At 46.2% G+C, this 15,492-nt stretch overlaps 1 protein-coding gene across 2 annotated transcripts in view; it reads left to right on the forward strand.

The window, feature by feature from the left end:
• STK4 (serine/threonine kinase 4) overlaps positions 1 to 12,630 on the forward strand; it is a 46,369-nt gene extending 33,739 nt beyond the window's left edge. Inside the window, exon 11 of one of the 2 annotated variants that reach the window (XM_083801521.1) lies at positions 9,285 to 12,630. In XM_083801521.1, the coding sequence (XP_083657647.1) occupies positions 9,285 to 9,443 (159 nt within the window). In that variant the 3' untranslated portion in view covers positions 9,444 to 12,630. Of the gene's footprint in view, positions 1 to 1,674; positions 1,865 to 9,284 lie in introns of those variants that run through there. The other variant, XM_083801522.1, reaches the window with a different exon arrangement.
• Positions 12,631 to 15,492: the final 2,862 nt, after the last annotated feature.

The raw sequence follows: 15,492 nt of genomic DNA on the forward strand, positions 1-15,492 counted from the left end.
TTTGTAAGTCCCTAAAGGTTCTTAAGGTTTGGACCTCATGAAGTTTAGTGCTGCAGAACAACACCGACACAATTTGTCATTCGCCTTGTTTAGATTGTGTCTACAATATGTGGGATGTTTGTGGAAGTGAATAGTGAATAAAGCTATTCATACTTAGAATTCATACTAAAGTTAAAAAAAAAAAAAACAGGAAATTTAATCTTGAAGCTCAGAAGATTAAAATGCATTGCTCTTAAAAAAAAAAAAAAAAGTAGAACACCAAACTTTTTATGATTAGTCACATCAATGAGTAAAGCTTTGGATATATATTTTTTTTCCTTAATATAATTTCTGTACATTACTGAGGGTAATAACGCTATGCAGGAGCTATATGGTTGTGCTGGCAGTAACCCAAACTTTTTTGAGCCTTTTAGGGATTACAGAAAGGAATGACAAAGTGCAGCTCCTGGCTCAGGGCAGCGCGGGGATGCCAGCGCTGCAGGGTGCAGCGTTCTCGCAGCGGGGCCAACTGCTCTGCGTCCTCGTCGCGTGCGTACGTCCCTGCAGCCCGAGCAGCCAGGGAGATCTGTATGTCCTCTACGCTCCTCTGAAGATTGGTTTCTGCTCTGGGAATTTTCTGACACCTTGCCAACAGCAGAGTTCTCCCCGGCCCTTCAGGCTTCAAGGAAATGGGGGGAAAATACCTCCAAATGGGAGCTGGGGAGACAGCAAAGAAAAGGTGACTTAGCTGGTGAAGGAGCAGCTGTGTGTCTGCAGCGTGTCCATCTCTTTCTTCAGTAGCAGTGACAGGAATTAGCTACTGCAAACAAGCTCGAGGAAGGTCTGTGCTGAGCCAGGAGGATCAAACCTTGGTGCTGAAGGCAGCTTTTGCCTCGGCAGCTGCTGGTGAGTGAGAGCTCCCCAGCAAAGTGGCCCTGATGGCACCAGCAGCAGTGCCTTGCATGGTCAGGGTGTTCAAGGAAAGGTTGGATGTGGTGCTCAGAGACATGGCTCAGTGGGCGATGTTGGCAGTAGGGTGATGGTTGGACCAGATGAGCTTGGAGGTCTTTTCCAGCCTTAATGAGTCTATGATTCTGTGACAGCTTCCCAGACGGCCCGTCAGGCTGTGGTCCCCTGGCTACAAGAGGTAAGCTGGCATGGTGCTGAGCTGCAGAGACAGGTCTTGCAGGAGTTCCTCCTGCAGAGGCAGGAGTTTCCAGTTTAGAAACTTCAGTGCCGGCAAGAGCATGGCACGAAGGACAGTGACACACCTGGCCTTCCAGAAACTCAGTAGGAGTAATGCAGATGTGCTGGGATCGTGCACCTGTATTTTAGTCAGATAAGTGAAGCAGCATGTAAAGCAACTAGGATCCTTACAGGCATTGTACCAGTAAGATGTTTTTACTTCCAGTAGCCATAGAAATCCACGTTTGCAAAAGTAAGATAAAGCTAGCCTAAACACATCGTCTGAGAAGGGTCTTCTCTGATTTAGCTCTTTTAAAATACCTTTTTCCAGTTCAGCTAGGGATTGAATGCTGTGTTAGTGTTTGTATTTGCTCCACAGAAAGTCATACTGTGATTTTACTCATTCAGCTGTTGTAGCTGGCTGACGTGCACTGACTTAAGTAGACATGGCCTCAAACACACATGTTGATCTGCTTGAAAGTTGAGGGTTGTTTTTCTTGAGTTGTCCAGGTACGATGGCCTGAAACAACTGTCTCCAGATGTGCACTCATCGCAGCTCATGGTAGTCCCTTTCTTTTGGAGACTCTAGCCGCAGCGCTGTTCGACTTGTGTTGGATGCTTGCAGCCCATGATGTGTTTTGCTAGCACATTGCCTAAATAATTAAGATGCATTAAAAGCAGAAGCTTGTGCTGCTGAGACTTATTTTTCAAGTCCTTTGAAAGATTAATATCTGTATTTTTAATCTTGCATGAAATCCCACAGTGACTGCATTTCATCCCTTGCTTTCATAACAGTGTGAAACTTCACTGACATTCTCATGCTAAAAGGGGGGGAAATCAAGATAATTAATGTTTGTCTTGGTACTGGGGGTTATTCTGATTTACCGTAGCCTCTGTGCAGCATGGCTTCTTGACAGATTTGTGAAATTGTAGGGACCTGACAATCACGGTGAAAAGTGGGTGGTAAGTGCCTGCAGGTTCTTAGATTCTCACGTCCCTTGCATTGGATACGGTGTTACAGTGAATAAATAGTTAATGCCTGCTCATGCATTACATGAGGCCTCCTTATGCTAGAAACATAAATGAGAACAAGGCATTTAATTTTTAGATCAGTGATTGAAAGTATGCCAAATGGTACCGAGCCAGCATTTCAGGAAAAATGCGAAGAAAAAATGGCATGCTATTCCAACACCAATTTGTATCACCATTTTCAAGACCTAAACTCTGGAGCACTGCTTAGCATGAGAAATCACCCTCTTCATTTAATTTTGGCCAGAGAAATTGAATGCTTCTTTTGCTGGTTTAAAAAAAAAAAGTGCATAGTGCTATTCAGTAATCCATTTCCTCAGGGTATGTGTGGTATGAGCATTTAATTGATACCATGTTTAAACAGTCTTTCAAGTTACAGAAGGCTAACTCCAGAATAGTCTAAGTTCTTACACTTGTCAGAGCTCACATTCATGAATTCTTGAGGCCTGACACCACTCCCTAGCTCATGGGCTTCTCTGGCACTCGTGCGCTCACGCTCTGCAAGCTGAATTGCGCTCCGAGGTGGTTGCTACAAATAGTCACAGCAAAGAAGCACCCAATGTCTGTGGCCCAAAAATAAAACTCTGGTTGAGGAGGTGATAGGAGAAGAGTTCAAAAGTTGAGGTGGATGTGCATCAAACTGATCCGCAGGATCCTGAAAATGAAATGCAAGCGTTGCCCTGTGTGTTATCGGAAGGGGAGCATCCTGCTAGCATTGCTGACAGCTCTCTGGGATTCGAGGTCAAGCGAAGCAAGAGTTCAATGAGTGTCTTCCATGCAGAGCCTCCCTTCCCAAAGGACATCTGGACACTTCCTACGTTATTTGTAGGAATTTGTTTGTCTCTAGTAGCCACTCCTGGTGTTGTGTGATCAGTAACCTCACGTGAGGGGCCCACGTGCTTCCAGACACCTGTAGTCCCAGGCGGTTGGTTGGTTTTGTTTGTTTTCCCCAAACAGCCTGTTACTGAAGGTCTGAAACTTGGTATAAAATGTGACGTACGGGAAGTGTTGTCTCAGTGAGTGGATTTGCACGTCCATCCACGGCACAGCAGGCTCGCTCTGCATCACGAGAGGCGGTGTGGGAGCGAGCCTGGCTGATTGCCGCAGGCACCCGGTTGGAGCTGTGGTTTCAAGGACCGGTGTAACTCCAGGTTACGATTCAGAGCCATACGCTGGGTATTTCCCTCTCAGGTGAGCTCAGAAGTGTGTTCTGGCTTTTGTCCCCCGTACATGTTGTGTGTCTCCTGTTCCCTTGACGGCTTGATGCTGGCAGGGTGACCACTGTTCTTGTTTGAATCTAGTCTAATTTTTAAGTGTCCAGCTCATGATTATTCGAAGTCTTGGCTTCCATGTTCCTCTGAAAATCAAAGTGCGACTGGTAAGTAACTACTGTGGCACCCAAGAGCTGCCAAACAATCATTAGGCGCTCTGTGGCCTCATCAGATGAGCTCGTTCCATGTGTGTGCTTGTACATACACCATTTCTATAAATTCTGCTTTGATAGCCTGTTATTACAGCGGTAATGGTTTTCATTATCTCCAGCAGCAAATTCCTTTTTGGCATTTAATGCTTAGCATAGCTCGGATAACTTGATTTCAGTGAAAACCCTTCTCAAGCCACGTTTAAATTTTGCTTGTCTAAATACGTGCAGGCAAATGAGTCGTGCTCCCTACTAATGTGATTTGAGATGTTTTGAGTTTCCCTGGGGTCTTTGATCTCTGGGTGTACAGTCAAGAATTGTTGAATTGCAGTGTAAAACTAGGCAAAAAAGGAAAATATGTCAACAAAAGCTATGCTAAATAGACAATTTTTTTTGTGTGTGTGTGGTTTTTTTGTTTTGTGTGTTGGGTTTTTTTTAGTTCCCATCTAGCTCATATCTTTTCCACTAAGAATTTATTTCCCTGTGTAGTGTGGGAAGCTGCAGTTTTATTATTTCTGTATTTTAGTCTTCAAACTCCCACTGCCCCTTATGAAGTGATAATTGCTAAAGACGTTTTTTCTAAGGGCTATTTAAAACTTTAAAGTTTGACATCGAGTTATGTTGAGCAGTGGATGCCACCTGGAATATTTGGGTTAAAAGGCAGACTGATAGCTGCACCTGGGTGCTCCCTATTTAAAAAAAAAAAAAAAAGAAAACAGGCTCTTGGTGGTAAAGGTGGGAGGATATTCAGAAAGTACACTGTGAATGTGTTGCAAACATGTTTTTAACTTGCAGAAATTATGGTGGAGGGGTATGACTGGAGGGTTAAGGAAAGAGGGAACTTCCTGATTTCGTACGGAGGATTTCCTGTAGTAATGAGGATTGGAAGTGTCGTCGTTCTGCAAAACTGTTGACATATTTTCACCGTGAGGAAAATAAGCCCATCTCACCCATGTCATGTACATTCCCATTTCGTTCCAGAAGACAGCATCCGTCTGCAGGTTTGAAAGATGACGATAAAGGAACTGCATCCCCTCCCTGGTGATGGATGGGTTCACGTCTGGCACGAGCTTCAGGAATTTTAAGAGAGCATTTGAAAACAAAGCCCCGATAGTGTGCAGTGTGGCAAAGAAAAGGCTTGGTGTTAAATCTAGGGATCAGATTCAGTGTCAGAAGATGTTTTTAACATGCCCTGCCACAGTCTTTGTGATTCCAGGGACCCCAGTGGGGCAGGCGCCGTCAGCTTGTGCTCAGTCAAAATGCTTTGGGGGAGAAACGTGTGAAAGTTGCTGGGAGACAGCTCCTTGCTGTCTGATGCTTGGAATTCATGCAGAAAAAGGCTTTTCTTGGCAGTGTTTTATGGAAGAGGAGCGCTAGGAATGATAGCTGAAGTGGGGCTGCTGGACACCATTGTATTTATGGCACTAGTTTGGGCTGGTCCCAGCCAGTGGTGGCCTTGTGCTGCTGCTGGACCTTATGCATATGCTGGGTCCCAAACTGGCCAAGCTGCAGAGCCTGCTGTAGGAAAGTCAGGCATGGATGCTCAGCAGCGTAAGGCCTGTGGATACAGAGACAACCCTGACAAGTTGTCGGCTTCACATCCAAACAGTTTGCACTGTTAAGGTTTTTGTGGTTGGTTTTCTTGGTGTTTGGGAAGGAGCTGAGCTGATTCACCTGGCTTTGTGTTTGGCAGCAGATCTTGCAAGAGAAACAAACCTGGCACAGTCTGGTTAAAAACACTGGGGCAGTATTTTAGGTGGCCTCTTGCTCAGGACAGAAGTGCCCAGGTATGTGTTTCAAATCACGGTGGCCTTGAGCATTGAACCTGTGGCTCTGGCTAACACCTCTGCAGAAAGCCTTTGTTTATTCCCTTTTTGCTCAGGTTCATTTACATTCAGTACAATATCGGGTTGCGTTGACACTTTACCTGACTGCAACGAATGCAAGTGGCAATTTTTTTTATGATTTTTAAAGTGCTGATTCAAAAGGATGGGAACTCGGAGAAGCAGTTTGCTGATGTGAACATCGTACAGTGGAGTATTTATCAGCAAGTCTGTCTGAAATGCTTGCAAGGGGATGTCATGGATAGCCAAGGAATCTTTTACTTGGAGGAAGAAATTGTATATCAGATGATCTGTTCCGGGTTTGTCCATCATTACAGCGTATGCGTGGAAAGGCTGCAGGTTATATTCTTCTAAAGGGTGTGATTATATATGTCCTTCTAAATTACATACCAGAAATTACCAATATGGTAAAACAAGGTCTTGCTCTCAGAGGTGTCTGCAGCGTGAGGAGCAACCAGCAGAGTGCACGGCCATGGCTGAGAGACTGCCAGGGAAGTGCCTGCACCTCTGATCAGCTTGTCTTCAACTGGGCATTGTCACAGAGCTACGGTCTTTTTCAAAACCCTGAGTAAAAGGAAAACTGTTAATCAAATTGTTAAAATTAGCTTGCTGCATATGTAACCTTGCTTGAACGCTTCCACTGCTCTGCTGCCTTTCCCTCTTGCTGGATATGTTCCACCAACCTTACACCAAGTATTTTAAATCAGTCTTTACATTTGAAACGCAATTCCTTCCTTTAAAAGGTTGTCGTAGTTGTTTGATTACCGTGGATGAAAATAGATAGGTTTTACAAAGACACTTAGACTTCTTGCAAGAGAAGAATTGCTGAGAAGTGAGGAAGGGAATGGGACTGAGCCCTGTGGCTAAAACCAGCTCTAATTACAGCTGTTCCTCGCTGAGACTCTACCCCAAAGCCGTCTGTCATGAGATGCTCTGTCCTTGTCCTTCTTTTCTTATTTTGCTTCTGGCATTTCTCTAAGAGAGTAATGTCACTGTCCCAGGAGCCTAACGCTGCAGAGCTAGATACGCTAGAGTTTAAAAACTTCATTCCAGGAGAAAATCTGTCTGTGGTGTTGACTTACGATGAATTGCCACACAGCAAAGTGAAATGGAGGTCACGGTGTTTTAAGCAGCTCTGTTATTTTCTCTAAAGACACACGTGCGAGTGAGAAGATGAGGTGAGTAACAGCACAGCCCGTGTCCCAGGGCTCGTGTTGCTGCGGGCCGGGAGCACAGTGGGAGCAGAGGAGCGGACATCCCTGCTCTCCCTCTCTGCAGCTGCGTGGGCACTGGTTCTCCTTCATGAGTAATTGGGCTCGCATCAGTTTCGTCAACTCATTTGTGGTGAACAGTCACGTTCTGGGCCTTTTACTGGTGTTGCCCTCTGGCTTCTCTGCCTCTGTGAGGAATAGCATAGCAGTCACAGCCACGCTGACGTTATTCCAGGTGAAAACTCTGCAATGAGTTCATCTACATCAACACCCAGCGTTACGCATAGGACGTGTTTCTGTGCTTTAGATTTCTGCAGTGCATTCACTTTCCTCACTTCCAACATCTCTGGGTTTAATCCACAATCAGTCTCTTCGAGCAGCTACTCTGTTCTGCATCACGCGTCTGCGCAGGTAACCCACTTCCAGATTTGTTATTAATATAGATCTGTAGGCTTTTGCCCACTCCAGGCTTAGCTGTACTCAAGCATCTTCTGTACTTTTAGCCATCTGTCCTGACAAACACAGGAATTGTCAAAACCATTGCATCCATTGGCAGCAGTTGCTTACACTTAGCAGGAAGTCTTTCTGTGTGTCGGTATCACATAGTGTGTCCCAGGATGCTCTGTCATGTTTAAGAGCATCTGTAGGGCAGATTTTTCTTCTTACTGCTTCACTGTGGAAGATTGCAGCTCCGAGATGATTTCTGACCTCCGATGGTTGGCTTAAGCCAAGAGCGAGGTGCTTCAGATCGATTCCCAAACTCTCCTTTGGTATTCTAGCAGTGGTTATTCTGTGCGAGCTGACATCCATCTCAAGATCTGATCCAATATAGACGTTTAATGTATGTGCTCAATACTTTAATTCAAGCTTTCCCTCTTTTTTTCTTCTTTTTTTTTTTTTTAAACATTTTTATTTGACTGTTCAATTCCCTGGATGCTGAGGAAGGGGAATGTTGAATGCTCCACGGTAAATCAGGGTGAAAAGGCAACTGGTGCCATGCATCAGCTTAAGCTGCTGCCTGGTGAAGGTGTGTTTCTGCATATAAATAACGTGTATCTTTGTGGAGGAAGTGCTGTGTCTTTCTAATGAAGGGTTTGCTGATTGGAAAGGCAGAACGACCGCATAGCACTGCTAGGAAGGGGTTGTTTCTCTTGTGCCTAGATTGTTGGAGTGGGTTGTGATCGTACGGCTGCATTTTGTAGGTATGCTAAAGAATTTTAGAAGACCTTATGAGAAATCAATGAACAGATGACTCTGTGGTTTTGGGGCTGATCTCTCTTCCACCTCAGGAAGAAAGATCAGGCTTCGTGCAGCTTGAGAGATCAAACTATACAACTGCCCTTAAACAGGCAGTAATTCGATTGTTGCCATATAGCAGGCAGCAGGCGTTTGACTGTGGTTTGGTTTGGAAGTGGCTTGAAAAACAACTGCAATAGCTGACTAATCAACAGCTAAACCAGGACAGCAGTGTCACTTGTGTCACTTGCATTTAATTGAAGTAAAGATAAATCACTCATTTATGACATTTAGTGAAGGTTTTAAAATTGACGCTTTTTTTTCACCAAAAAAATGATTTTGCCTGTTCTTAGTTTCCACAGCAGGTGGGCCCTGAAAGCAGGTGGTACAAAGTCATCCCCGTTCTGCTGCAGTGGCTGTCACGCAGCGTCTCCTGTGCGTTTCTTGGAGTCTCTTGGTCTTGGAGGGGAGAAGGACTTGGGTGAAACACTCTGAGCGTCCGTATTTTTTAGCATTATCCTAAAACCTTCTCTGTTCCACAGGTTACAATATTATGTAAAGGGCACAGCTATGGACAGTTCAGACTGTCCTGAGCCAAATTTGGCATTTTTAATCACAGAATAAAACTTTTCTGTGCCAGTTCTCGGTGAATTGGCACTCACAAGAGAAACAATTAAACAAAGGGCAGCAGGTAGTAAATTGAGTAAGGGAAGTTTGTCCAGACTAGCCTGACATCTTCACGTGGACAGTGAAATACAAATTGTACTTGCATCTTATATTTGTATGAGGCTGACCCAAGGTGACCTGTTATGTGCGTTCTGGGATTTCTGACTTAGCAGAGGAGTCTGAATTCCTCACCGTGATTGATGTTCAGCCTGATTGTACATAAATGTGGTGTGGTTTTTTTTTTTTCAAATGCATTTTTGTCAATGATTTTTTCTTCCTTTTCCCTTCTGCCTCATTTTCTTCACTTAGCAGAAGGAAGTTTGGTTGCAAGAAAAAGGGAGGGAGAGAGAATTTTGTTTCTGCTCCATTTCAGTACAGCGTTTCTGCCCTAAGACTGCAACGTGAAGTGTTAGAAAAACAGACCACCTCAATGGGGGAAACATCGCACTGGTTGTTTTATACACTCATGCTCCCGCTAAGCAGAATCCATAGCGTATCTGTAAAATGAGCAAAAGCAGCCCAGTATCCTGAAGTTTATGACGGTCCCGCTGAGGGAGGAGCCCAGCAGGAGCAGAGCTGATCCACCTTTCCCTGCTGGAAGCTGCGCTGTGACCTTCAGCTTCCCCGACTCTAACAGGCAGCAAAACCCCTGTAGATGTGCGGATGGTTTCTGTACTGACGCTGATGCCTGCTCTCCTTTCCTCTCCCTGCTAGCTAAAGACTTGGAGTGTGGATGAACTTCAGAGGAGGCTCTCAGCACTCGACCCCATGATGGAGCAGGAGATTGAGGAAATCCGCCAGAAGTACCAGTCCAAGCGGCAGCCGATCCTCGATGCCATTGAAGCCAAGAAGCGGCGGCAGCAGAACTTTTGAGCCACCGGTAGAAAATACTTCCGTCCTCAAACAATCAGCTCCTTGCTTTTATGACTACTGAACACATTGATTTCTACTGAAATATGCTAGCAAAACAGAGGGCAATACTTCTGCTCATTTATTTTCCCATAGCACCTTTGTGAACTCAGGAATGCCCTTAAGTGGAAAATCCTGATGGTATGTTTTAGTGTTAGGCGTGTATTTAAAACGTTATCCCAAGGAGCTTTGTTACTGCTTTTAGGTGGCCTGTTTTTAAATCAGAGGAACGGGTAGAAATAGACTAAAGAAAGTTGGCTCACTCTCTTTTCAACTGAACTTTCAGTAGTCTGTTTTCTTTGTTTTAAGTTAATACGAATTGTGGTATTTAATGGCTGCAACTTTTGTGTTTTTTGTTGTTCATGTTTTTCTTTGTGAATGCACAGACTCGATTTTGAGCTGTTAACTGTATCGTTCTGCTGTTAAGGTACTGATAAGTTTTAGGTCACTGAACAGAACAAACTGTTCCAGCCTTTGAAAGAAACTTAAATCTCAGTTTTTAAAAAGCCTGTAATAAGCCCCATGCCTTACACTTTGTGCTTTAAGCAAGTGTGCTTTCTTCAAGACCTCAGTTTTGTCCTTTTTTATGTAATTTGGGAATTAATCTTAGTAGATAAAGCATGTTGTGCCTCCATCAGAAATTATATTCTGTAACATAAAATCCACGTTGACTTAAAACCAAAAGCCAATCAGTGATCTGACCTAAAACAAAGCAGATTCCACTTCATCTGTCTCTTTGGAAATGTCCTTTAAGGAAACCCTGCTGACGGTGGAGTGCTGGGGAAAGGAACCAGTATTTGAATGGGTGGAAGTGGCGTGAACCTCTCCCGAGTTAGGTACTTCTGCTGTGTCTGAGAGGACTGAGAAGTCTCCACAGTTTGTGAAATATTTTACAGGCTTCATCATTTCAAATTTACATCTTTAGGTGCTGGAATAAAAACTTAATTTCACAATCCTTCACATTTCTGCACATGAGAAAAATTAAAATGAAAATTAACATTTGTTGATGCGCAAAGATGTGCGTTATGGGGTGGAGTGGAGGCAGAGCTGATCCGGAGGAGAAGACAATGAAAAATATCCTACTGGAAGAGATTCAGTCTCTTCCCGTTCCTCTGGATGCTCCTCATGTTCTTTCTCTTTAAATTACCCTGCCGTTTCTGCCTGCCGTAGCTCAATGAAAACACCCAGCATGTACAATCGCTGTGAGGATGGTGCAATTATCTCACGCTGGTGGAGAGGAGGGTAAAACAGAGCAACGATGAAGTGAGCCTGGCTGCAGGGCAGAGAGCAGTGACGCCTCTGCCCGCTGGGCTGTAACAGCAGTTACCTAGTTTTAGATGTCTGGTGTGTGATGAAATACTCGGACAGAGCAATTTATTTTTATTGTGCTCTGATGGAGAGAAGAGTTTCCATGTCATTCTTCTGCAATAGGCCTTGGTACGCCACCCAGATAATTAAACTAAATAGCAGTGTCTCCTGAACCCAATGCTGCTGGAGAGAAGTGCTCACTTCATGCCTCGAGAGGCTCTTCTTCCCTGCTCGGAGCAGACTTTTGCCCGCTGTTAACAGGTATACTCCATTGCTGTGAAAGGAACCAAGCCATTTGTACCCCCTCTGCAGATCTGGTCGCATCGGTTTGTCCCGGTCCGATAGGCAGTGCTAACACAGCTGCTGCGGAGATCAGCGGCCCAGCTGGCCCTAAGGCGAACGGGAGGCAGTAAGAGCTGTACATCCTGGATAATCAGCTGCTTGATAGCCTCAAGTGTCAGGAAAGTTTGGAAAAGGCTTGCTTCCGCAGCACAAGCCCAGTAATTAAAGTCTTTGTTGTTAATGGATTAAAATGCCTTACCAGTGACAGTCTGGACTCTGCTGAAGTCTGGTGACATGCTGCGTGAACACCGGGGCTCGCACAGCGCGTGTCCAGGAACTGCAATACGCTTTGCCCTGAATATTTGTTACGAGCAATATTTATGAGAGCCCTTTGCATCAAAGAAACTCCCACAGCTTAGGAGGGAGTGCTCTGTTAAGTACTGCATCTTGAATTAGTCACTTGGATGGATCCGTCCCCCCGGGCTCGCCCAGGCTGGCTGTGCGCTGGGCTGCAGCTCTCACAGCACCATGAGGAGACCGGAGGCAGGAGGCCGGGCAGCTCCTGCAGGGCCCGCTGAAGCTCAGCTTTAGGTCACACCTGGTTTGTACCTCTGGTGTGACAGATGTTGGGATGTAGGATGTGGCAAACTGCACTGCGTGCACGGATCGAGCAGATTCTGCTGGGAGTAGTTTTACCTCTGCACTGTGTAGGTAACTTTCTAGTGGTTGGAGGGCATTAGAAAACCCAAGTTTTTAGGTGAAGCACCCTATTGTGGTGCGTATTTTTGGAATATGCAACCTGTGTCTGCTGTAACTGAATGTAAGCACTGTTGAAATGCTCTGCTTTGCTGATGCGATTGTCTTAAAATACAGCAAATGAACCAAAAGAAGTAAAACTGGTCCAATGGCTTAACTGTCTTTGAACCTTTCGTAAATGCTTCCAGTAGCTGAGACTTGATGTTTCTTGCACATAGAGCTCTGATGCAGAGGAATTATTTTCTCCTTCACTGATTTGCAATCTGTTAGAGAAAATAATTCCCCATTTGGTCCCTTGGTAGAGTGTCTGGGAGCAGAGTGCCTGCTCGCTTCTCAGAGTCCCTCAGACCCAGACCAAGGCTGTTGCCCTAAGGGAAAGCTGTCCAACAAAGGTGTTAAGCAAAATGCTTCCTTAAAAACGCTTCCTTAATTGTGAAGCTGCATTCACGTGCTCCTTGGGTTCATCTGCATTGCTGAAAGTGTTCTGGACAAACCATTATCTTTGCTTCTGAAACCCAGAGATACCGATGATGTCAGTCATGCGAGACGTAATAATGTGAAGTTTGTAGCTTTAACTTTTTTTTGTAACAAAGAAATTAGCAACACTGGCATAAAGTGCTGACTTGAAATGCTCTTTTGTAAGATCTGGCTGTTTGTATATAATAGCGTTGGTCATTAGTTTGTATATGTATGGAATAGTAACTTTTATTGCATTTTCCGAGTTTGATACAGGATATTTTTGTTTGATCTTTCTCAAATATTGCCTTATTTGTTCAAAGGGGCAAATAAACTGTCCATACTGAAAGCATCAGTGTCATGAGTAATATTTGTGCGTTAAAACATCTGGCATATCAGGACGAGCTTTGACACGAGGTGCCTCTAGCCGAGCATACAAGCATTAATAAACACAAGCAGTAAACATGTCAAATGCGTTTTTGAACAGGCAGTTCTTTAGCCATAAAACATTGCTAACGCTACGCCTCCAGGAGAGCTGGGGGGGTTATTTGCTTCGGTTTGGGGGCAGGCCCGCGTGCTGCTGGCTCTGCGGCAGCTCGGGACGATGCAGGTGGATGCTCAGGCCGCTTCCCCACGAGGGTGCACATCGGAGGTGCAGGAGGGAGCTCTGGCAGGTGGGTCAGCGAGCTTTGCTGCAGTGCTTGCCATCCCTGCTTCGTGCTGCAGCACCTTCCCTGAGCCTGCAGTCGGCTCTGGGGCTAGGTATGCATCCGTTCCTTCTCCTTCCTACACAAAGGTGAGGCTCGAGTCACTCTCCTAATTCTGGCTGACTTGCTGCACTTTCAGCTTTCTGGCTCGGGGAAGGAGGCAGTTGACAGTGAGTGGGTGCTGCCTTCCCATGGTGAACTGTTGGCTTTTACGTGGTTTCCCTGAGCAGTTACTAAATCTGTTCTGAAGGGATGACTAACTGAACCAGAGACAGAATTCATTCAGGAGTCAGCCTCGGTTAGCAATCCCGGAAGAAACAAAATAGATGTGAGCTTTTAAATGTTAGGAAGGAGTGTGGAATTCAAAGGGAGGGAGACTGCAGGCATTTCTAGTGACTGGGAAAGCCTGCAGCACTTGCACGTTCTCAGCAACATCACCAGGAAACTGCAGAGCACCTGCATGAAGGGAAAATGGTGCTCCCAGCACAGCAGCAGCCCCGCAGCCGTACCGCAGGAGTGCTCACATGCACTCGTTTCATGCTAGGAGCGGTGCACGTGCTGCAGAAATACCAACTGCATGTAGCTAACAAAGACAACAGCTGACAAGTAGCCCTGAGCTGGGGCTCTTGAGCCAAGTTTTTCCCTGCCATGGGGGAAAAAATCCGCTTGCCAAGAAGCTGTAGCCCCAGATTTTCTCCTCCTCCCATGGTTGTCAGTACTAAAGTGCAGGTGGCATTGTCTTTAACACCCAGCTGCTGCTTTCTTCACCCTCATTTTGTCCCTTTTCCTCCTGTCCACAGGCCAGAAGAGCTGAACAGGCACTCAGATAAATGCTCTTGGTGTTGGCTGACAGCCCTGACTCGAGAGTTGACAGTTTTTCATTGCATTAATCACTCCGGCAAAATTTAAGAGTCAAAGCAGGAAACGCCCATCAGCTATTTCCAGACTGAAAGTGACTTAATTGCCCTTTAATTTAAGAGTCCAGGAAGGCAGCCAACTTGTTTAAAAACTTTAAAACTATTCAATTCCATCCATTAAGCACAGTCTGCTCTGCTCCCCTCCAGGCTGTCGCAGCTAAGATCAATACAGCGGAGGGAGCCCGGTGCCCCTGCGTCCCGCCCAGAGTCATCGCAGCGGCAGGACGTCCCTGGTACCGACCTTCCTCCGTGTCACAGCGGGTGCTGAGCTGCACACCCTCCTCTCCTCACCCCGAGAGGCTCACAGGGTCTGGGCCATCACCCACCGACCGTGGCGAGGATGATCTTGAAGGCACGGGCCGGTTTTTCCCCTCTGCTGCTCTCCGGGGCTGGCTGTGGACGCATCCTGGGCTTTCCTGCATCGCTCGCTGGTGCTGGGCTCCCCTGCATGCCTGACCCCTGTTTTTTGTGGGCAGCAAATGGCATTTCCTGAAATTGTGTGATCTGCCCAGGTGCTGTTGGTTAGCTTAATTCCACCACTTTGAGACTATTCATTTAGCTAGCTCAAATGGTTAGGAGGAAAACTGATTTAAGTACAACCGAGTTAATTGCTGTTGTTCAGGTAAGGGCTGAAGCCTTGAGTATGTGCAGACCTCGGGGCTTTCCTAATACCAGGAGAAAGTGTTTTGCCACAATTAAAAGAAAAATAAGAACTAAACCACAATTGCTCTTTATCGGTCGCCACTCCCAGTTCAGCAAAAGGAGGAATTACAAGCAGCACCGATGTGATCTGCACTTCGAGCAGCCTGCTCTGATTTCTGACTCCCCACGCTCACCCCCCTGGGATCAGGGCTGCAGAGCCAGGCGGGACAGGTCCCAGGGGCGCTGCCAGCGAGGAGTTTGCTTCCTACGGATCACCTCCTTCCAGAGCTCCTGGATTTCCCACAACCAGTCGGGTGCACAGAGCACCCTCAGGGTGTCTGAACACTGGCGAAGGAAGAAAAGGTTTTAAAAGTGCTGAAGTTTACTTTGTCTCTGAGCAGAGTTGTCCAATTCTCAGCTGCGTGAAATAGCTTAATAAGGTCACTCCTTAATCGCCGTTCCCTGGAGGTAAAATAGTCTCTCCTTCATCCATCATTTTTTGAGTGTGGAGAGCTGCTTCTGCAGACGTAACCTGATAAAGTGTTTAATTGATTTACCCGCTGTACCAAAGGAAAACAGTCGCTCCGGGAAACTGATTAGGGATTAACAAGAGAGCACCAATTTCCTACTAGCCTTGGGAACAGTAAACCAGACCCGTCCCGGCAGCCCACCCCGTGCAGCAGTGCCTCGACAGCTCGCACGCGGCGCCGATCGCCCCTGCTGGCGCTGGGCACCTTCCTGCAACGGCTGCTCCCGGCGCTGCAGAGCTCCGGCACCGCCAGCTCTATCTGCAGAGCAGTGGGAGGACTTTCCCGGTTGCTCATCGCCATACAAATCCGAACGTCTTCGCAGCAAGCAGGAGGCTAAAAAAAGAAAAGTCCTTCGTGGTTTTTCCCCAAAGCAGCCCCTCGGGGCAGCCGTCGTACGCAGCGGCTGCAGAGGGTC

Source organism: Anser anser (genome assembly GCF_964211835.1).
Source record: "Anser anser genome assembly, chromosome: 16".
In the NCBI taxonomy this organism is placed as follows: Eukaryota; Metazoa; Chordata; class Aves; order Anseriformes; family Anatidae; genus Anser; species Anser anser.